This window comes from Schistocerca serialis, chromosome 5 (genome assembly GCF_023864345.2).
Source record: "Schistocerca serialis cubense isolate TAMUIC-IGC-003099 chromosome 5, iqSchSeri2.2, whole genome shotgun sequence".
NCBI lineage: Eukaryota > Metazoa > Arthropoda > Insecta > Orthoptera > Acrididae > Schistocerca > Schistocerca serialis.
Genome location: NC_064642.1, coordinates 78,411,966 through 78,435,966, shown reverse-complemented (window position 1 = coordinate 78,435,966; position 24,001 = coordinate 78,411,966). Strand labels below are relative to the sequence as shown.

Below are 24,001 nucleotides of genomic sequence, written 5' to 3'. Positions count from 1 at the left end.
CTACATAACAAATTTGTTAGATACTGAACCTAAATACAAAATTGGCAATAAACTAAGAATAAATAAATTAAAAGAAAGTTTTGGAAAAGGATATAAAGCAAATTGGTCAACAGAAATGTTTGAATCTGAAGATGGTATTCACTCTAATCCAATCCCATATAAACTGAAAGATTGAAACAGCTAACAAATAAAAGGAAACTTTTATGAACAAGAACTATCAAAAAGGATTTTTGTGGATGATTACCTCGCTGAAAAGTTTTAAATACCTGGAAATTTAGTTTTTTATTCTACGAAACATTTGTTGGTTTATTTGTATCTTAACACAATAGCTCTGGTGAATACACAACCAAAGCATTGAAATAAATTTCGTAGCAAACAATTCTTAAATTTTCTTTCATTCATTAGTGTAAATTTACTGAATTTGGTACATAATTGATTCATAAAAACTCTTCACAATTTTCTTGTTTATTCCTGATAATATCTATTTGCTTTTTCACATTTTAAAGGAGTTCAAATAACATAATATACATAATTCAAATCGTATAACCTTAAAAAGTTGGTCTTAAATTTTTATCACTGATTTGAGGGATAACAAGTGGTAATAATGTTATTTTTTCATTCCCTTTGTTTATAAATTCTTAAGCAATTTTTAACTATTTCTCTCAAATTTTCTATTTGTTTCTCATTTAAATTACTTATTTCTCGTAGATATTTTATTCGATTTTTATAGGAACCAACTGTTTCTTTTCTAATCTTATATTCACTATGTTTGAAAATTGCTGATAAAACTTCTTCATAACCCAAATCTTGCAAATTTTCTGCAAAAGGCTTTTTAGATTTCATAACTAAAAAATATAAAGTAAGTTCTTTATTAAATTTTATATGTGGCTGAATATTTTTAATAGTATGATGTCAATGCTATTGAAATTGTCATATGTTTTACAATATATTGGTTTAACATGTTTTTAATTACATTTTTTGGACGTTCAAATCCTAAAATACCAGCAACTTGATTTGCATAAAACCTAAGACTATTTGTTTCATCAGTGATTACTAAAACTTGTTTGTTGTGAAATATAAGTTCATTATTTTGTAGGTCCACAATCGAGTTCATTTATACATAATAAATTTAATATATCTTTTATTTTTTAATTTCAATAAATCCTATTCCTTATAAATGGAAAGCAAAAACAAAATTATTTGTCCAGTTTGCAATCAAGAAAAAGATATTCATAAATAAATTAAAATGACAAGTCATAATTTTCCATCAAAATCAGGTTGTAAATATTGGAAAAGAAACAAAAAGAGAGAAGTTCTTAATAACTGGCATATTAAAATATTTATTTGTGAAAATGTGGAGAGAAAATTAAAAATTCTTCTAGATATATTCATAACTGTGATCATTCAAAATATGAGATACTACCTTTAAAATATTAAAAAGATGATAAATGCTGTTATTATCAAAAAGTTGAATGAATTATAAAAATTAATTAATATTTTTTATCTTCTGTGGAACTGTTTAATTCTTGTGAGAAATCGTTTTTATCACCATTTGATTCCATTTAATTTATAATGATCATATGGTAATGTATTAATTCCATTTTCTAGCACATGTTTATGATCATCAGACTTAAAATAATTTTCTTACATTGAGCTGTATATAATTCATGTTTAACCATTATTGGCCAAAACTCTATCAGATCATTTTTTGCAAACTTTTATACATAAGTACGTTACATTCAGTGTTTAGTTGAATAAAAAATTGTTTTGAAAATTTTCAGTTTATTAGAACAAAAACCACAGACCGTCCCATTTTTGGGACATTCGCCAAATGCACTATCCAAATTCAGAACCTTATTCTCAATGCATAATATTGTAAGAAACAACACAAACAATAATATTTTCAGTATCAATAACTCTGTGGAGATTGAAAGCGGTTTTGGAATCTAAAAATCGGTCGGAAGATACGCAACAACGGCTGTGCTGGCGGGTTCAACATTAAGGTCATAGAACAACTATTGGATGGAATATCCGGTAATCCAGTAAGCTGCAGACTCCTAAATCATCGCCGGTAATTTTGGAGATATGTGGTGCAGTTCTTGAATGAGTCAATACACTTCTTGAAATTTTGAGAGTGTTTGCATCTCTTACTACAGCACATACTTCACTACAAAGGAAAGCTGTCTTGGCCGCATGTCAGTAGCACCAAAATGTTCCAAAAAGCAGCGCATGAAAATGTTGTTTTTCAGGGGGTCATATCTCGGGTTCTATTGATTGGATATTGTTTTGGATAGCACTTGGCTTAGCGATCATTTGTATACCTATAGAAATCACGAATAAGTTGTAGCAGTCCTAAAATACAGAGACAAATTTAAATATTACACATTTCCTTCAGCCCAGAAAGATAGAGCAAATAGGTTGGTTCTTTTGTGTTATGGGTAGTCTTCAGTGGACCTTGGGTGGTTAATAAAAGCATAGTTTGTTCTTGGGCATTCTGAGAAAACTCCGAAAAACTATGATTCATTGGTACCAAAGGTGCCAGTTGTGTTGATGGCCACTTCTATAATTTATATTCACAGAAAATCGTCGCAATTTTTACTATTTGTTCTTAAGATGATGTTCTCGGGGAATCTTGAAACTTTTTTCTGTATCATTATTCGTTACTGAGATCCAGAGGTTCAAAGTTACTGTACTTATGTACGTAAAATATGCGTGTAATGTCCAGTCTGAGACTTAATGTAGCTTTAACTGACATAGTGAACATATGACAAGGGTTCTAGTGTCATCTCAAGAGTTCTGAGGTCACCAAACTATGTTTTCAGTCGGCACGTTTTTTCCAACTTTATGAGTGTATTTAATGGGCATCTACTTGTTTATGCTTGTTAAAGTAAGTAAATATGTCGAAGTACATAAATAAACTGTCAAAACTTTGCTCATCTATAGAATACGTTTTATATAATAGCAAATCCTGCTGAGGCAGAGGAAAGAAGGGAACCAGCGAAAAAAGGATTCTGTCAGAACACAAAAAGGTGGATATCTCCCTGTTTAAAATACTTTGTCAGAAAAATAGAGAAACGGCTACCTGACCTTTGCGCTTTCCTCGCCAAAAATGTGGCACGCAAGAGTGTTGCAGGGAAACAGTGACGACGGAACAAAGAGGAGAGGAGACAGTGGCAGTAAGAGAGAGAGGAGAACGATGGTGGGAGAGAGAAAATGGCAGTCAGAGGGGGGGGGGGTGAAGGCGTTAGCACTGGGAGCCAAGGACGTGACGGTCAGTAAGAGACAGTGGCAGAAGAAGAGAAAGAGAGCTGAATTTAGACAGAAGCAGTGGGAGCAAACGAGAGAGGAGACAGTGGAAATGAAAAATACAGATTGGTGGAGAGCATATATTGTTTTGGGGGTCTGGGCCTCACCAGACCGGCGAGTTTTAATACGTAGGTATAGCGGAGGGTGCATTTTGAAATTTTAAACACTTGGGTACAGCGTAAAAATTAAGTTGGACACCCAGGATGTTCGAGCTGTTAAAGTATGGTGTAGACAGTATTAGTGGGGAAGAAAGACAAAAGGAGACAGTGTGAGTGAGTGAGGAGACAGTGGCAATGGGATATACTGTAAATCAATGTGAGACATTCGGAGAGTGACATATACACACAAAGGCAGTCAGAGGAAGACGCTGAGTACGAAGGCTTACCTACAAAGGATTTAGAATGTTCTGTGTTTATAGAGCACACATATGTTCACATGCCAAAATTTTTGGTGCAGAAAGCGGAATGAGGATTGAGGCAACTAGTTCCTCATTTTTCTGTCAGAGTCTTTTAAAGAACAACAAACATGCCTGTAAAGTAAGCACGTATCGTATGTTACCGTAGTCCTTACCAGGTAGACTTGTCTGCCAGTCAACGCTGGGCAAAGTCTGATTGTTACTTCCTTCAGGCGGCATGTGTATGTACCAAAGGAGCGCTGCAGTCGATGGTATCGCACTGTATGATGGTCGTCATGGTGCTCTGCATATTCGATGGCCTTTTAATCACAATTGGAAGTCAGATTTGGATATGAAAATAATTTAAGCAATGCGATTTGCTTCTAAGTTAGCAACAGAAGTAATATCGATTTATTACTTTTGAGAAGAAAATATAGCTGATTTTATCCACACATTAATATTAGAGGAAGTGCTCTGATTCCCAGGTTGCAGAAATAAAAAATGAATACGTGTTGATGGCACATACTCGCATAACGTTTGGCCTGTTGCTAACTTAGTGCTATTTACATATGGGGTACAACTAGAGATACAAACTAGTTCAACATTCAACGTACATCTGAAAAGCAATTATAAAAAGACAAACACAGTGTGTGAGCCGCACATTAAAAGGACAATGTTGCAAGTTAGGAATCTTAGAACCAGGCAATGGGCTTAAGTATTTTTTACGTCAGAAGGTGACAGCTATAGTATGTAGAATAAAATATATCAACATATTAGTAAAAATGACGAGACGTCTCCATAGCGAACTGAAAAGAGCTGTAATTCTTCAGCTTCTCCCGGCGTTGGACACTGACAACCGGCAGTTCACCCGTGAACTATTTCGACTGAAAAGCGTTCCCAGAACCAAGCTATGAAATGTTTGAATTAGGAGGTTTACAGTCAGTATATGCTATGTTGCACTCGGAATATTACTGCAGGCTGATACCAAAAATTTGTTAAAGTTGTTCAATGACGACACGAGAAGTAAGCCGTGTGTGTCAATGAGCAGCAAACTGCCTGCTAAAAGGAAATTCTGAGCAGGCCGAGGTGAACACGAAAGCAATTGGGACGAACGGGACCGACTGAGCGCACCACTCTCTAAGTGAAGCAGAATGACATCATGGCAACAGACATTATCAAGATAATACTGGCAGAGGAGCGTCTCACAAGAAAGCCCGGTGCAGAAGCAACATTATCTATTCAGCCACTGAGGCAGCACAAAAGTGCGACTCAACGACGTATTTACGAAAGTCTGAAGCCACTAGAAGAACCGACACAGGAGAAAACTACTACACATGATGTCACTGCAACCCCCCCCCCCCCCCCCCCCTGCACAGAAAGCACCACCAGAAATACCACGCTTTTCTTAATCTCACTTTCAGTTGCAGCTGTCCGGTGATTCAAGGAAGGCTATGCCAGTTGACCCTTTGAGCACTTTTTTTTTTTTTTTAAGTCATCAGTCTAGTGACTGGTTTGATGTGGACCGCCACGAATTCCTATCCTGTGCCAACATCTTCACCTCAGAGTAGCACTTGCAACCTACGTCTTCCTCCACAGTTTCTGCCATGGAAGTCATTCCCTGATGTCTTAACAGATGTCCTATCATCCTGTCCCTTCTCCGTGTCAGTGTTTTCCATATATTGCTTTACTCTCTGATTCTGTGAAAAACCTCCTCATTCCTTATCAGTCCTTTCTAATTTTCAACATTCGTCTGTAGCACCATATCTCAAATGCTTCGATTCTCTTCTGTTCCGGTTTTCCCAAAGTTCATATTTCACTACCATACAATGCTGCGATGTAGACGTACATTCTCAGAAATTTCTTCCTCAAATTAAGGCCTATGTTTGATACTAGTATACTTCTCCTGGACAGGAGTCCCCTTTTTTGACAGTGCTAGACTGCTTTTAATGACCTCCTTGGTTATTTTGCTGCCTAGATAGGAGATTTTCTTAACTTCGCGTGCTTCACGACCATCAATTCAGATGTTAAGTTTCTCGCTGTTCTCATTTCTGCTACTTCTCGTTACTGTAGTCTTTCTCCTATTTACTCTCGATCCATATTCTGTACTCATCAGACTGTCCATTATATTCAGCAGATCCCGAAATTCTTCTTCACTTTCACTCAGGATAGCAATGTCATCAGCAAATGGTATCATTGATATCCTTTCACCTTGAATTTTAATTCCACCCCCGAACCTTTCTGTTATTTCCATCATTCCTTCTTCGACGTACAGATTGAACAGTAGAGACAAGACTACATCCTTGTCTTACACCCTTTTTAATACCAGCACTTCTTTCCTGGTCATCCACTCTTATTATTCCCTCTTGGTTTTTACACATATTGTAAATTAGCCGTCTCTCCCTACAGCTTACCCCTAAATTTCTTGAGATTTCGAATATCTTGCACCATTTTACACTGTCGAACGCTTTTTCCATGTCCGTATACAATCATCTGTGGAGTCAGAGTTCACGCCTGAGAAACTCTGGCGGAATAAGCTGCAGCACCGACTTCCGAGTTATCACTGATGGAGTGCAGAGACTGCTCTCATTCTGCTGGCCTAATGAGGACTCGGCCAGCAGGGCCAAGAAGCTGTACGCCATCCTCCTTCCTGAGGGTAAGTCATTCTGGCTGCTCGCCACATTCTTGCAGCCGACGCCGATGCTGTCGGCCTATGTCTCCTAAATGGAGACCGCGGGTCGAACTCCACACTACAACGAATACCACAGGCTGGGATTGTCGTCGAGTCTCCTTTGCCCACGTATTTCGGAGATCGCTCGCAGAGGCTGTTGTCCCGGCAGTTTACCGAGGACCACGCCAGATGCGACGCCAACGGGCCATCGACCGCAAGTGACGTAACGGCTGCCACACGATCCTTCCTCGAGGCATCAGAACTGCCGGGCGGTGCGTGTCTGCCACTGCTGACTGGGTCCGGGCACTATTGGACCAACTACGTTACCAGTGCCTGGGAAGGACAATCCTGTATTTCTGATTGATAAATGTTTCGTTGCCAATAATGTTTTCTTGACGTTCTCAAGCGTGAGAAGATGCTCCTCATTGCACTCTCCTTGGCATATCCCGACAACTTTAGGGGTCTTGGACTGGACCCCTATAATTACTTGTTGTGGATTATGTTTATGTGACACTGACTGTTACTACGAAAACCATTAAAAACTTACGTTTGTTGAGTGACATGAATGTAGAAATTACCGGGAGATAGGTTAATGTGCAGTATGTATTACCATAGTAATGCAAAGAACTACAGGAAGATAGGGCATTTATTTTTAGATTTACAGCTAGATCTATACTCCACTATTGTCACAGGATACTTAGTGTACCACTTTCACTTCCCCATTTCCTGTTGCAGTTGGAAACGATACGGTTAAAGAACTGTTGTTGGTAAGTATCCATTTACTCCGAATCTCTTAGATTTTACGTTCGTGGTCTATTGTCGAGACTCATAGAGGAGGACACAAAGAACTGGTTCACTCTTTTAGGATCATAGGCTCTCTGAATCTTTTAGAGTAAACCACCCATTGATGTAGAACGACTCTCTTACAGTGCCAGTCACTGCAGTTGCATGGACATCTTCGTGACGCTTTTTCACTTACAAAATGAACCTGGTGACACCATCTAGAAGGTACCATCTGGATTACATCATGACGACACAGGTGTTGCTAAATGAGATATTGGACTGGAAGTCGTACCAATGAGCACATATAGAGTCCAGCTATAATTTAGTAATGATGAAGAGAAGGCTGAAGTGACCCGCCAGGATATCCGAGAGCGCTAACGCGCTACTTCCTGGACTCTGGTAGGCGCGCCGGCCCCGGATCGAATACGCCCGGCGGATTAACGACAGCCGAAGTGCCGGCTAGCCTGGATGTGGTTTTTAGGCGGTTTTCCACATCCTACTATGCGAATACCGGGCTGGTCGCCACATCCCGCCTCAGTTAAACGACTCGTAGACATTTGTAATACATTCACACTATTTCACGATTTACACTAGACGCAGACAGCTGGGGTACACTACTTTCGTCCCAGGGGGTATGGGGTGGCGGCAGGAAGGGAATCGGGCCACCCCTTAAAATTAACCATGCCAAATCCGTACTTAACCCTGCCGACCCTGTGCACAATGCGAGATCGAGGCTTTAGCAAAAGAAAGAAAAAAAAGAAGAGAAGGCTGAAGTGTAAGAGAATCGTCAGGAAGCATTAGCATAGAGAGAAGTGGGATACAGAAGTACTGACGAATAATGACGTGCATTTGAAGTTCTCTGAGCTGTAGATACTGGGATAGTAAATACCACACTAGGCAGTTCAGTTGAAGGGGAATGGAAATTTCTAAAGAGGGCAAGCACAGAAGCTGGAGAGACAAAGATTACAGCAGAATAACTCATTTAGGAGTGAAAAATAGGAAGATCAGGAAATCTAAGGCGAAATGGCTGTTGCGAAAATATGAGGAAATCGAAAAAGATATGGTCGTTGAGAGGACATATTCAGCATACAGAAAAATAGAACAACCTTCAGTGAAATTAAACGCAAGGATGTCAGTATTAAGAGTCAAGCAGAAATTCTGAAATTAAACGTAGGGATAGTGGACAGGCGGAAAGTGTACTATGAAAGCTTCTGTGATCGGGAGGAGCTGTCTGCTGACGTGACGGAAGAAGTAATGAAAGTCGACATGGAAGACATTGGGGATCCTATATTACAGTCAGTTTGTCAGAGCTCTGGAAGATTTGCGATCCGATAAGGTAGGATACACAGGTAACATTCCTCCTGATTAGTAAAGTGGTTGGAGAAACTAACAACTAAACAACCATTTACGTTGGCATTTAGAATCTATGAGACTGGAAACATTTCATTATACTTTTTAAATAATATCGTCCACGCAGTAGAGAAGATGGCAAGGAGATGTTAGTGCGAGAATTATCGTACAATCAGCCCTACAGATCACGTATCCAAGTTGGTAACAAGAGTAATATACAGAAGAATGAAAAGCATATCGGGGCTCTCTTAGGCGACGATCAGTTTAGATTTGGGAAGGGCGCCGGGGAGGCAATCCTGACGTTGTGCTTGATAACGATAGCAATACTTAAGAAAAATCAAGACACGTTCGTAGGATTAGTCGAGCTATAAAAAGTGTTCAGCAATATAAAATGGTACTAAGAGTTCAAAATTCTCAGAAAAATTGGTGTAAGCTATAGAGAAAGACCGTTAATATAAATATGTATAAGAATTAAGAAGGCACAATAAGAATGGGAGACAAAGAACGAAATTACCGTATTAAAGATGCTATAAGACAGAATGCTGCAATCCACCACTACCGTTCTATCTTCAGTCGAAGAACTAATGATGAAGAATAGGTTCAGGAATGGGATTAAAATTCCGAGAGAGAAAATATTGAAGATATGAATCGATGATGACATTGCTATCTTCAGTAAAACCGAAGAAGAATTGCAGAACATAAAGATTGTGAATGGAATTAACAGCCTGCTGAGCGCAGAATACCATTTGAGAGTAAACCGAAGACAGACTAAACTAATGAAGAGTAGCAGAAAGAATATTATTGACAAACTTACATTCAAAATTTGGGACCTCAACGTAGACGAAGTGAAGGGATTCTCCTACGTTGGCAGCGGAATAAAGCATGACGGACGAAGCAAGCAGGACGTAAAAAGTAGCCTAGAACAGTTAAAGGAGGCATTCTTGGGTAAAAGAACTAGTATCAAACGTCGAGCTTAATTTGAGGAAGAAATTTGTGAGAAAGTATGTATGAAGCGCAACATTGTATGGCAGTGGAACATGAACTGTGGGAAAATCCGAAAATGAGATAATCTAAAAGTTTGAGGCGTGGTACTACAGTAGAAAGCTGAATATTACGTCGACTGATAAGAAATGAGGAGATTTTCCATACAACTGGCAAGAATAGAAATATGTGAAAAAATCGGAAAGGGATAGGATGATAAGACATACGTTAAGACGTCAAGGAATAATCTCCGTGGCGTTAGAGGAATCAGTACAGATGCAAGGGAAGACAGCAATTGCATTAGATCCAACAAATTTAGGACGTAGAGTGAATATGACGACCTTTCCACAAGACAGGAAGTTATTAAGGATCGCATCGAACGAGTCAGATGACTGACGACCAAAACAAAACGAACGATTAACGAGACACGCTGCCCTTCTTTGGATCTTCTGTATTTCCTTTATCAATCCTCTCCAGCACAGGTCACAATTTGAAGAATAATATTCAAGTATTGGTGTTTTCGTAGCTACACCATGTGTGGATTGGCTACGCTTCCCTTCTTCACATGGATCTGCCTTGTCTGTGATTAGTTTTATGTTGTCATTCAACTTTAAAATGTTCCTTACGCAATCTTCTGCGTATTTTATGGATATACACTACTGGCCATTAAAATTGCTCCACCACGAAGATGACGTGCTACAGACGCGAAATTTAACCGACAGGAAGAAGATTTTGTGATATGCAAATGATTACCTTTTCAGAGCATTCACACAAGGTTGGCGCTGGTGGCGACACCTACAACGTGCTGACATGAGCAAAGTTTCCAACCGATTACTCACACACAAACAGCAGCTGACCGGCGTTGCCTGGTGAAACGCTGTTGTGATGCCTCGTATAAAGAGGACAAATGCGTACCATCACGTTTCCGACTTCGATAAAGGTCGGATTGTAGCCTATCGCGATTGCGGTTTATCGTATCGCGACATTGCTGCTCGCGTTGGTTGAGATCAAATGACTTTTAGTAGAAAATGGAATCGATGGGTTCAGGAGGATAATACGGAACGCCGTGCTGTATCCCAACGGCCTCGTATCACTAGCAGCCGAGATGACAGGCATCTTATCCGCATGGCTGTAACGGATCGTGCAGCCACGTCTCGATCCCTGAGTCAATAGATGGGTACGTTTGCAAGAGAACAACCATCTGCACGAACAGTTCGACGATATTTGCAGCAGCATAGACTATCAGCTCGAAGACCATAGCTGCCGTTATCCCTGACGCTGCATCACAGACAGGAGCGCCTGTGATGGCGTACTCAACGACGAACCTGGATGCACGAATGGCAAAACGTCATTTTTTCAGATGAATACAGGTTCTGTTTACAGCATCATGATGGTCGCATCCATGTTTGGTGACATCGCGGTGAACGCACATTGAAAGCGCGTATTCGTCATCTCCATACTGGCGTATCACCCGGCGTGATGGTATAGGGTGCCATTGGTTACACGTCTCTGTCACCTCTTGACGGCACTTTAAAAAGATGTGTTACGACCCGTGGTTCTACCCTTCATTCGATGCCTGCGAAATCCTACATTTCAGCACGATAATGCACGACCGCATGTTGTAGGTCCTGTACGGGCCTTTCTGGATACAGAAAATGTTCGACTGCTGCCCTGGCCAGCACATTCTCCAGATATCTCACCAATTGAAAACGTCTGGTCAATGGTGGCCGAGCAACTGGCTCATCACAATACGCCAGTCACTACTCTTGATGAGCTGTGGTTTCGTGTTGAAACTGCGTGGGCAGCTGTACCTGTACACACCATCCAAGCTCTGTTTGACTCAATGCCCAGGCGTATCAAGGCCGTTATTACGGCCAGAGGTGGTTGTTCTGGGTACTGATTTCTCAGGCTCTATGAACCCAAATTGAGTGAAAATGTAATCACATGTCACTTCTAGTATAATATATTTGTCCAAAAACCCGTTTATCATCTGCATTTCTTCTTGGTGTAGCAATTTTAATGGCCGAAAGCCTCATGGAACTCTCAGCATTATCTTCTAGATCATTAATATGTACTGTGCGAAGTAATGGTCCTATAGAACTCCCTTGGGGTATATCCGAAGTTGCTTTTACGTATTAAGATTTCTCTCTGTTGAGAATGACCTGTTTTGCTCTGTTTGCCAGAAATTCTTCAGTTCAGTCACGCAGTTGGTCTGATATTCCGTACGCCCTTGTTGTGTTCATTAGGCGACAGAGGGGTAGTCTATTGAACGACTTCTGAAAGTCAAGGCAGGCGGTCTCAACCTGGGTGCCGATGTCTGCTGCCTTCTGGGTCTCGTGGACGAACAGAACGAATAGGACTTCACATGATCGCTGTTCTCAGAACCTGTGCGTATTAGCCGAATGAGCGGCAGCAGCAACAAGAAAATCCCATTATTGGTTCCAGGATATAGGAAAAGATCGAGAAGTCGATACATGAAAGGAGAGTAAACATGATGGAGCGGGATGGATGCTTATAGCTTGTAACACTTTTTTCTTTGGGTGTGGGGGTGTGGGGGTGTGGGGCGGAATCAAGTGTATTTTATTTCAGATTTAGCAAGACAACTGAAATTACTGGTTAGTAACCACATACATTCAGACAGTAATAACAATCCTTAAAAATGTTTTATACCGGGTGTTCAGAAAGTAACTGTGCAGTACCATGTCATGGTGTGCTACGTAATGACTAATATGATTGTCAGTTATTAATAAAACATTTTCCATTGTTTAACACATCTGAACCATATTCGGCCAGGTATTTGTATTTGTTCACAGGTCCGGTTTGATTGGAGACCAACGCCTTGTGTGACATCATTGTGATCCAGTTCATCATGCTGATGATTGGACAAAGAGTGTTTCTTGTGGAGTATGAGTTTCGCAATGGAGCCAAGTTTACCTCAGCAGTAGAAGCTCTATTTCCAGCAATGTTCTCAGGAGTGAAGATTCTTAACCGCAATGCTGTATGGAATCTCATCACCAAGTTTTGGTAAACCGGAAGCGTTAGCAATGCTCCAAAATCGGGCAGACCATCCTCATCCACATCCGAAGAGAAGGTGGCGGAGGTGTAAGACATGATGCTTCAAAGTCGAAAGTAATCGGTTAGCCAACTAGCTCAGCAGACCCACGCGTTCGTGTGTTTCGCTGACAAGATTCTCCGGACGTCACTGTCCATGTATCCGTACATAATGTCAGTCGTGCATGAACTGAGAGACACCGATCGCTCGGCGCGTGTGAACTTTTGCAACTGGTTTCTGTCCTTCCTAGAGGACAATGGTAGGGGATTCTTGACACAACGTTTTTCGCTGATGAGGCATGGTTTCACCTCGCCGGTTACGTGAGTAGTCGTGTGTAGACTGCGAAGAATCCGTATGAATTTAAGGTGTCCCCACTGCATGATCAAAAGTTTGGTGTTTGGTGGGCCGTGACTCGTAAACACGTCATTGGGCGATCTTCTCTCAGGACACCATAAATGCAGAACGGTACTGCACCTGCATTCTGGAGCCCTTCCTAGGTGAACGGAATGAGTACGAAATTGAGAATGCCTGGTTCCAACTGGTTGGGGCGACTGCACATACCACCCACAGGGCGATGAACTTTTTAAAGGACATCTTCCGTGACCGCATCATCTCTCGAGGACTCTGGCCTCCGCGTTCACCCGATCAGGCTCCACCGGATTACTTTCTATGGTGATCCGCACACCATACAAGAACTCCAAGTTGCACTGACGCATCACATTTGGAACATCACTCCCAATGTTGTGCACAACGTCTTCAAGAACATGTAGAAACGTGTGCAACTGTGTCTTCAAGGGGATCACTTACAGCATCTCACAACTTCGATGACTTTAGTATGGCAAGGTATGAACTGCATAGTTACTTACTGGAAACCCTGTATAACCTCAATGGTCTCATCTGCCACTAGTTGCTGAACCAGTTCGTTGCGAACTCTTCCATGTTCGCAGTTGAATGTCACTAAGAAGGTATTTCAGCTCGACAAGAGACATTAATGACTCAATACTAAATCCAAACTATACGGCCGGATGTTCTTAAAGTTCCTAGATGAATCACGGAAACACTGTAAAAGCCTTGCAGGATAGTGTGTACATTTAGTCGATGTCTTTTTTCTGGCCAGGAATGTCAACCACACAGCTACCAAATTTTGAGGAACTAATATCGCTCACAGTTTTCGAAACCGTGATTATCGGTAACTATTTCGTATGCATGACGCCTTTCAACATCAGGATCCAAAACATTCGGTTTATGGTAAACAATATAAGACTTTTTTTCAAATTTCTTTTTTATTGAAGTTCTGTGAAACGAATTGATTGGGGTGAATGTTCTCAACACACCATTTCCTAAAAGATGGTTCTATTGTTCAACACAGACTTCTTATATTTTTGTAGGACTAATGGTTTTCATATTCAGAAATTGTATAACACTCTAAAATTTATGAGGAAGATTTTTAATTATATTGTTGATTTTAGAATGTAAAATCAGCGCTGTCTAACTGTGCAATGTAGACTGAGCTAGCTAAATAAGTAGAGAAGTAATGTAATGACACTATTGGCGGTTATTATTTTCAATTGTCTTTAGTCTTGGGACGGCGATGACGTTAATGCTGTATTTATGATAGCAGCATGCCTGATGAATAAGCATGTTCACCCCTCTAAAAATGTGAAGGATTGATAATCGCTGATATCTTAATTGTGTGTTTATATCGGTTTTGAATATCAGGCAGAAAATAAATGACCGCAGACAAAAATCATTATCCTCATTTCTTATTTCTAGCGATCTGGGTGCAGATCTATGAGTTCTGTCTATTATGCTTTATCTACACACAGTTGGTGTTTGTATATTTGGTGTAATTATGGTACACAATTTTTTAATTTCGTATCTACCTGTTGAAGATCCATGAGGCCTTTCCTTGGTCTCTTCACAGAGATGTAAAAGCCTGAAAGATGCCTTTATCCCTCCGCATATCAAACGGATGCTGATGGAAATGAAGCTGAAAATGTTATTGAGCTCCTCCTACTGCTCCAACATAGTCTGCCCTGGTATACACGCAAAGTGTTTGAAATGATGTAAACACTGAATGTGTAATCACAGTTAAGAAGAAATAATAATAATAATAATAGAGCAGCTAGTGTGTAATAAGAAACTCTTTTAAAAATGTGTGTACGCTGTGGGTCCAGCAGCAGCGAAGGTAACTGGCATAGTTATTAGCTTGCAGATTGCTGTGAATCGTACTCTCTAGACAGGATTACAAAGCAATACAATACCATATAGATATATTACACTACCCACTTTACGTGAGAAATTTTTAACTCATATAACATTAGTCTTTCCAGATAGCTAGTGGCTGTATTTGAAGAATACGTGCATGCTTACTGAACTCTTACTTTGTATCACATTCACAGTTTCGTCGTGCCAGTGTGGCTTAGTGGTTAGCACGTTACCAACTTCCTCCTGAGAATATGAAAATATTTTACTGTCGCCAACCTACATGGGGAGAAACGACCATCGTACTAAAATAACAGAAATCAGAACTCGCACAGACAGACAAGTGTTCATTTTTACAATGTGCTGTTAGAGTGTGATACGGTAGAGAAATAGTCAGAAGGTTGGTCAAAGACCACTCTGCCAGCTACTTAAGTGATGTAGATGTTGATATTTGGGTATTGAACTGATGGCTTCAGGCTTGAAACATACTGTTTCAATTTTTTACGTAAAATGTGAGTTATTGTGGCTGCGGACTACATCAATAACAAGTCTAATTTGCCTTAGCAACGACCTAATAAATGGAGGTTGCGTGCGGAGCCAGGGCATCCTCTTGCTGCTAGGATATGAAACTCTTTCTGAAGAGAGAATATTCATACATTTCGAAAGTCATGGCGTGCTGAGTGCAACTATCACATTAAGAATAGAAATGCATATGAATACAGTATGTGGTTCTTTATAATGTACAGTGAACGGGGCATAGATAACTGCAAAAGGGAAAGCGTGGGGATAGTTCATTAATAGATGTGAATAATATACTAAAGAAGGCAAATACAGATGTAGCGAAAATAGAAGCCAAAAACAGTAATATAGCAGGTGATCGAAGACATATAAACTACAATAAAACAAAAGATGAAATACAAAGCAAGGACTATAACTTGCACGTGAACAAAAATATGTTGTGACAACAAAGAAAATACCACAGATGAAATGTAAGAATTTTGATAAATATTTGGTATCAGGGAAAGCCTAAGCAGTGCACAGGATGATAACATTCCGTCTAAAGACACCCACCTAGTAGCAAGCAGGACATCATAACGGAGCAGCGAATCGCCGTGGACACAACGAGACAGCCAAGGAGTTAGGGAGCCACCAAGCAACGACCGCCCATAACCCACAGAGACTGGTCGGGGACGATCCAGGGTAGGCACATCTCACACCTGTTAGACAGGATTGGCAAGGTGACCAACAGAACCCATTTGTCCGTGGAGTGTTTCTGAAAAGCATTTTGATGTATTTTTGCATCGATGTTGTATCATTGGGTTTGTGAAGGTATATGTCTTTTACCGGGGTGCCAAAGCCGAATAAACGGATGTACAAGATCCAACAGTAGGTTCCTGAACCTTTCGCCGATGTGAGAGGCTTCAAAAAGGGTCATCGGGGAGATACATATAATTATGGATCTCTATCGATGACGTCAATCTCTTCTAAAATAATAATGGAACATGTTTTATGCTGATGCATAAGCACGTTTTCTGCGAATGAAAGTCTCATCTATAAAATTAAATATGGATCAGCAAACACAGATATTGTGAAACTCGGTCCTCTCAGTTCATTCACGAGATGTAGACATAGAGGACGGCAACCAGTTTGCTTGCATGATCATTGACTTTAGGATGGCAGTAGATATAGTTGCCAGCCGTCGTTTAGTGAACCACAATTTGATTCCTTGGTGCCTCAGGATGCGTCGTGTCAACCGATCCCTTTATTTTGTCAAGTTGTGCCACAAATTTCCATTATTACCTCCTCGTTAGTTATTCAGCCTTCCTATATAATTTTTAATATTCTTACGTAGCAACACATTTCAAAAGCTTCAATTCCCTTCTCGTCTGAACACCTTATCGTCCACGTTTTACTTTCTTACGAGGCTATACTCCGTAGGAATACCTCCAGAAAAGACGTCCTGACACAACAGTCACGTGCAGAAAAAAAGAGCACGTTGAACGACTAGAGATAGGTCGTTGATATTCACAGTACGTGTACATTAGTATGTTCTTCAGAAATGGTTAGCATTTGAACCATGTCGCCCTGCGGGTTCAACATCAATATCGCGGCTCAACAACACCCACCGCTAAAATGTGCCAGCGGCTCTCGTTGTCGCTATAAACCGAAGGAAATGGATCAGTGTGACTTGAACAGACCTGCAGGATACCGTGCAGACGTATGCGCAAACCGTACCGTCAAATTAGCGAGTTTGAAAGATGGCTCATTATCGGCATGAGAAAATGTGGTGCATCCGTCCGATGCTAGTGCGCGACGAAGTGTTTCGGCAGTGCAATGGCCGTATGCAGAGTGGTTCACGGAAGGCCGTAGAACACGACGAGATGGGTCAGGCCGCACCACACAGACCACCCCCGGAGAAGATCGCCAACTCATTCGAATGACATTTCAGGTCAGGTCTGCGTCCTCCTCGGCTCTGGTGGAACAGTGGAACAATCGTGCACTATCAGGGGTGAAAGTCTGTCGCCACTTATTACGGCATGGGTTATGTGCGCGTCGTCCACTTCTCTGCCTACCTTTGACGATTGTGCAGAACCATGCTAGACGGCAATGGTGTACGGAACGACGGCACTGTGGAGGGGAATGGCATCAGGTAATACACTACTGGCCATTAAAATTGCTACACCAAGAAGAAATGCAGATGATAAACGGGTATTCATTGGACAAATACATTGTACTAGAACTGCATGTGATTACATTTTCACGCAATTTGGGTGGATAGATCCTGAGAAATCAGTACCCAGAACAACCACCTCTGGCCGTAATAACGGCCTTGATACGACTGGGCATTGAGTTAAACAGAGCTTGGATGGCGTGTATAGGTACAGCTGTCCATGTAGCTTCAACACGATACCACAGTTCATCAAGAATAGTGACTGGTGTAATGCGAACAAGAGGTGACCGAGACGTGTAACCAATGGCATCCCATACCACCACGCCGGGTGATACGCCAGTATGACGATGACGAATACACGCTTCCAATGTGCGTTCACCGCGATGTCGCCAAACATGGATTCGACAATCATGATGCTGTAAACAGAACCTGGATTCATCCGAAGAAATGACGTTTTGCCATTCGTGCACCCAGGTTCGTCGTTGAGTACACCATCGCATTCGGCCAGTCTGTGATGCAGCGTCAAGGGTAACTGCAGCCGTGGTCTCCGAGCTGATAGTCCATGCTGCTGCAAACGTCGTCCAACTGTTCGTGCGCATGGTTGTTGTCTTGGAAACGTCCCCATCTGTTGACTCAGGGATCGTGACATGGCTGCATGATCCGTTACAGCCATGCGGATAAGATGCCTGTCATCTCGACTGCTACTGATACGAGGCCTTTGGGATCCAGGACGGCGTTCCGTATTATCCTCCTGAACCCACCATTCTGCCAGCAGTCATTGGATCTCTACCGACGCGAGCAGCAATGTTGCGATACGATAAACCGCAATCGCGATAGGCTACAATCCGACCTTTATCAAAGCCGGAAACGTGATGGTACGCATTTCTCCTCCTTACACGAGGCATCACAACAACGTTTCACCAGGCAACGCTGGTCAACTGCTCTTTGTGTATGAGAAATCGGTTGGAAACTTTCCTCATGTCAGCACGTTGTAGGTATCGCCACCGGCGCCAACCTTGTGTGATTGCTTTGAAAAGCTGTGGTATAAATAATCATTTGCATATCACAGCATCTTCTTCCTGTCGATTAAATTTCGAGTCTGTAGCACGTCATCCTCGTGGTGTATCAATTTTAATGGCCAGTAGTGTATTTTGGGACGAATCCAGGTTCTGTTTGAAAATGATGGCCGCATTTTGGTTCGCTGCAGACAGAGGGAGTGGCACCACAGTGACTGTATTTGTACAAGACTTACACAACCAACTCGAGACCTTACGGTGTGTAGTGCTATTTAGTACAACCATAAATCACAGCTTGTGTGTGTCCATGGCACTGTGATCATTATGACCTATATCCTGCGGCTCTTAGCCATACCCTTCCTGCACACCACCTCAGACGCCATTTTTCAGCAAGACAATGCACGACTAGATGTTGCTGCACGAACACGTGCCTTCTTCTTGTCACAGGATGTCAGCCTTTTGCCCTGACCCTCCATATTACCAGACCTGTCGCCAATCGAAAAAGTGTGGGATGTGGTGAAGCAAAGGGTGCAGCACTGGGACCCGATGACAACCACCGCACATGAACTTCGGAATCAAGTGAATGCATCATGGATGGCTATACCACAGGACGCCATTCGCACCTTCTACAAGTCGATACCATCACGCAATTAACAAGTTATCAGGACCGATGGCGGACCTTGTGCCTTCTAGCCAACGGACACATGCTAAACCGAGGTGACTAACATGGTAATCATTTGTGCAGAACATACTAGTGTACATGCACTGTGAATATGAATGTCCTATCTGTACTCGCTCAAGGTGTTCGTTTTTCTGTACATGACTCTAGATTAATATTCGATAAGACATTTCCGATTTCCAGAAACGCTTTTCTTTCTAATTGCGAATTCGCATTTTTTATCATCTCTACTTTGTCCATCGTCAGCTTTTTTGCTTCCCAAACAACAAAATGGATCTACTGCTTTCAATTTCACGTTCCCTAATCTAATTCCCTCACCACCGCCCGTTTTTATTCGACTGCATTACATCAGCTTTGTTAACTTTGTTTATTGACGTTCATCGTGTAGCCTCGTTTAAAGACGCTGTCCATTCCGTTCAGCTTCTTTTGTAAGTCTTTGCTGTCTGTGACAGAATTAAAAAGTTATGGGCACTCTCTTCCTGAACTTAAGTCTCATTCAAAATTTCTCCTTGGTTACCATTATTATCTGCTCATCGTACAGAACAACTACGATCGGTGATAGGCTACAGCCCTTATTAAGTCCTGAACTGTTACTTCCTTTTTCTGCCCTTCGTCTCTTATAACTGTAATATTACTGTACAATTTGTAAACAGTGTTCCTCTTCCTGTATTTTATCCCTGCTATTTTTACTATTTGTTTCTTGTAACTGCAATCTGGTTTCAGAACAAGTTGTAAACGATGTTCCGCTCCCTGTATTTTATCCCTATTATCTCTACAATTTCAAAAAGTATAATCCAGTAAACATTGTAAAAAGATTAGTCTAAATCTCCAAATGCTACACACATACTTTTAGCTTTCTTTTATCTTCTACAGTATGTCGTAGGGTCAGTATGACCTCGTCAGTATTATATTTCTCCAGAACACAAATGGTATTCCGCCAGGTCGGCTTCTACCAGTTTTTTCATTCTTCTGTAAACAATTCGTGTTAAGATTTACAGCCGGCCGGTGAGGCCGAGCGGTTCTAGGCGCTTCAGTCTGGAACCGCGCGACCGTTACGGTCGCCGGTTCGAATCCTGCCTCGGGCATGGATGTGTGTGATGTCCTTAGGTTAGTTAGGCTTAAGTAGTTCTAAGTTCTAGGGGAATGATGACCTCAAATGTCAAGTTCCATAGTGCTCAGTGCCATTTGAACCATTTTTTAAATATTTTCAGACATGACTTATTAAACAGATGGTTCGATAACTTTCGCGGCTGTTAGCACCTTCATTCTTTGGAGTAGGAATTATTACATTCTTCTTGAAGTCTAAGGTTATTTCTCCTGTCTCATATTTCTTGTACACAAGGCGGAATAGTCCTGTCATGGATGGCCCTCCGGCGTATCACAATAATTCTGAGAGAATCTCGCCTACTCCAGAGGACTTGTTTCAACTTAGGTCTATCCGATTAACAGAAACATGTGAAGCTGGTCCACGTTTGGTAAATGTTGAGCGTGTGTACCGCCATGAGGTAGACAATGTTACATGTTAAAGCAGTTTACAGAGAATTTCACAGCACCTCATATAATGGACGTGAAAAAACGTGTTAGCTTCAAAATGCACAACACAAATACATGGAGAATTCGCTGCACATAAGTATATATCACTGTACAGACAAGTAACGAGCAGAAAACGAGGCCTAAACAGGGAAAATAGAATAAACCGTAAAAGTTATCTGAAGGTCGATTTGTAATAAATCAGAAACCGGTAATGGGTTGTTTGAAACATACTTTTGTGAACCATGCCTCTGGCTAGTTGCTATTAGAGTTATAAAGCATGTAGGTACGGTAAAGCTCTCCTCGGCACAAAGGTTGGCTTGAACACCGCAGTGTTTCAGCGGGAATAGTCCTTCTATAGGGCATATGACTCGCCTTCGTCCGACGTTTGAACCTACGTTGAACCGGCATCCAGCCAGATACTGGGGACTAGCTGTTAGATGTGTAACCGTTAGGTTCCATCGAAATGCGAGTATTACGGTAATGGTATGTGAACTCAAATGGGAATCCCCGGAGTGAAGAAGACCTTCTTGTCGTGAAACGCTTTCGAGGAATATTTCGTTGGAGGTACCGCCGTCAGCCGCAATTGGGCACTGAAATAATTCAGTGCAGAAAGCTAAAAATTTTTGCCGCTCCGGATCTCGAACCCGGAGCTTTACGCGAGCGGTCGCCTCAGGTGCTTCGGGTATATGACCACCCTTCAGAGCTGACCCACGTTCTCAGCTTCTCACACACCCCTGAACAGCGCCCCTGCCCACTTACATTCTAGTAAGAGCTTCTGACCCTTTTCTGCGTCCGCATTGAAGATATAGCGATCAGGCTTAAGATACACTATATGTGTGGACATCTACTGTGCGACTAGCTTGGCGCCCACTGCTTCGCTCGAGTGGACTTACAGTCTACAAATTTGTTTTCTTTTTCTTTTATTTAATCGAATTTTTACGTTGTTCACAAATCGCAGCACGTTTTGAAATTTTCACGCTAATTAAGGCCATAGGAGCATGAGGTTTTCGAATGTTCATCTCACCGAAAAGCGATTCGGGAAGCTGGTGTCAGAAGATGTTTTTAGTAATGCCTTTTGAATAGTTGTGATGATATTTTCATGAAGCTCCCGTCCACTAACATTTATTTCTTTTAACTATCCACAAAGTGAAATACTAGTTTGCATACACTACTGGCCATTAAAATTGCTACAGACGTGCTACAGACGCGAAATTTAACCGACAGGAAGAAGATGCCGTGATATGCAAATGATTAGCTTTTCAGAGCATTCACAAAAGGTTGGCGCCAGTGGCGACACCTACAACGTGCTGACATGAGGAAAGTTTCCAACCGATTTCTCATACACAAACAGCAGTTGACCGGCGTTGCCTGGTGAAACGTTGTTGTGATGCCTCGTGTAAGGAGGAGAAATGCGTACCATCACGTTTCCGACTTTGATAAAGGTCGGATTGTGGCTAATCGAGATTGCGGTTTATCGTATCGCGACATTGCTGCTCGCGTTGGTCGAGATCCAATGACTGTTAGCAGAACATGGAATCGGCGGTTTCAGGAGGGTAATACGGAACGCCGTGCTGGATCCCAAGACTCGCACACGCTCAGTGGACATTCGCGCGCCGGAGATCACCGCCATCAGTGTATCGTGTGTGCCGTCATGTTTAGTGTTCAGTGTTCACCGTCACACTCCACTGTTCACCAGTGCCATCGTATTCTTCAGTGTTTGTGCGTCGTGTCAACAGTTCGTAGTGTGGATTTTCATCGAGTGTGAACGGCTTCTTGTGTTTTTATGTTCATGTGTCTACTGTTTTTTCCCGCCGTTTTTCTAAGTGATGTCTCTTCTCTGTTTATCTCATTGTACTCTCTTCGGCTGAAGAGCAGCGTATTGTGCTGCTGCCAGCCTACCTGCTTGTTCAGGTGTCAAAATAACAATAAAGTAAAAAAAAAAAAAAAACTGGATCCCAACGGCCTCGTATCACTAGCAGTCGAGATGAGAGGCATCTTATCCGCATGGCTGTAACGAATCGTGCAGCCACGTCTCGATCCCTGAGTCAACAGATGGGGACGTTTGCAAGACAACAACCACCTGCACGAACAGTTCGATGACGTTTGCAGCAGCATGGACTATCAGCTCGGAGACCATGGCTGCGGTTACCCTTGACGCTGCATCACAGACAGTAGCGTCTGCGATGGTGTACTCAACGACGAACCTGGGTGCGCTAATGGCAAAACGTCATTTTTTCGGATGAATCCACCTTCTCTTTATAGCATCATGATGGTCGCATCCGTGTTTGGCGACATCGCGGTGAACGCACATTGGAAGCGTGTATTCGTCATCGCCTTACTGGCGTATTACCCGACGTGATGGCATGCGGTGTCATTGGTTACACGTCTCGGTCACCTCTTGTTCGCATTGACGGCACTTTGAACAGTGGAAGTTGCATTTCAGATGTGTTACGACCCGTGACTCTACCCTCCATTCGATCCCTGCGAAACCCTACATTTCAGCAGGATAATGCACGACCGCATGTTGCAGGTCCTGTACGGGCCTTTCTGGATACAGAAAATGTTCGACTGCTGCGCTGTCCAGCACATTTTCCAGATCTCTCACCAACTGAAAACGTCTGGTCAATGTTGGGCGAGCAACTGGCTCATCACAATACGCCAGTCACTACTCTTGATGAACTGTGGTATGCGTGTTGAAGCTGCATGGGCTACTGTACCTGTACACGCCATACAAGCTCTGTTTGACTGAATGCCCAGCCGTATCAAGGCCGTTATTATGGCCAGAGGTTGTTGCTCTGGGTACTGATTTCTCAGGATCTATGCACCCAAATTGTGTGAAAATGTAATCACATGTCAGTTCTAGTAGAATATATTTGTCCAACGAATACCCGTTTATAATCTGCATTTCTTCTTGGTGTAGCAATTTTAATGGCCAGTAGGGTAGATTTAGCAATGTAAATGTTTTAATGTAAGGAAGTATTTTCTTCAAACTTTCGCCCGTTATTTCACCCGATTAGGGCTTGATTTCTCAGAAACTCAAAAATGCGTATTTTTTTAATAAGTCTGTTTGTATGGAAGCCCTCCGCAGCAAGCACAGAAGTATTTGTTTCGTTGCTGCACTGTATTTTATTCTCCCAGACGCGTTTCGCTTTTTATCGCTTTAGTAGTAGTAGTAATACTAGTAGTAGTAGCTTTAAGGTATCATCAGTTTGATCTGTAATGATACAGTTTTGATACACTTTTGTTTTGATATATATTATTCTTAGTTTTTAAAACAGTTCTCTTCTCGCTTTTTATGTAGTTAAGTGATTACTTACAGTTCTAGTTGGCATGGGTGTTTCCTCCCATCTAGTCACATGGAGG

The 24,001-nt window shown here is 41.8% G+C and overlaps 2 protein-coding genes across 2 annotated transcripts in view; both read right to left on the bottom strand.

The window, feature by feature from the left end:
* LOC126480734 (uncharacterized) overlaps window positions 1–24,001 on the bottom strand; it is a 182,274-nt gene that overhangs the window by 63,193 nt on the left and 95,080 nt on the right. Inside the window, exon 2 of the mRNA XM_050104006.1 lies at window positions 3,877–4,020. Coding sequence (XP_049959963.1) covers window positions 3,877–3,940 — 64 coding nt within the window. The 5' untranslated portion in view covers window positions 3,941–4,020. The remainder of the gene's footprint in view (window positions 1–3,876; window positions 4,021–24,001) is intronic.
* Window positions 1–24,001, bottom strand: part of LOC126481753 (putative mediator of RNA polymerase II transcription subunit 23) — a 367,427-nt gene that overhangs the window by 313,458 nt on the left and 29,968 nt on the right. The window lies entirely within an intron of this gene.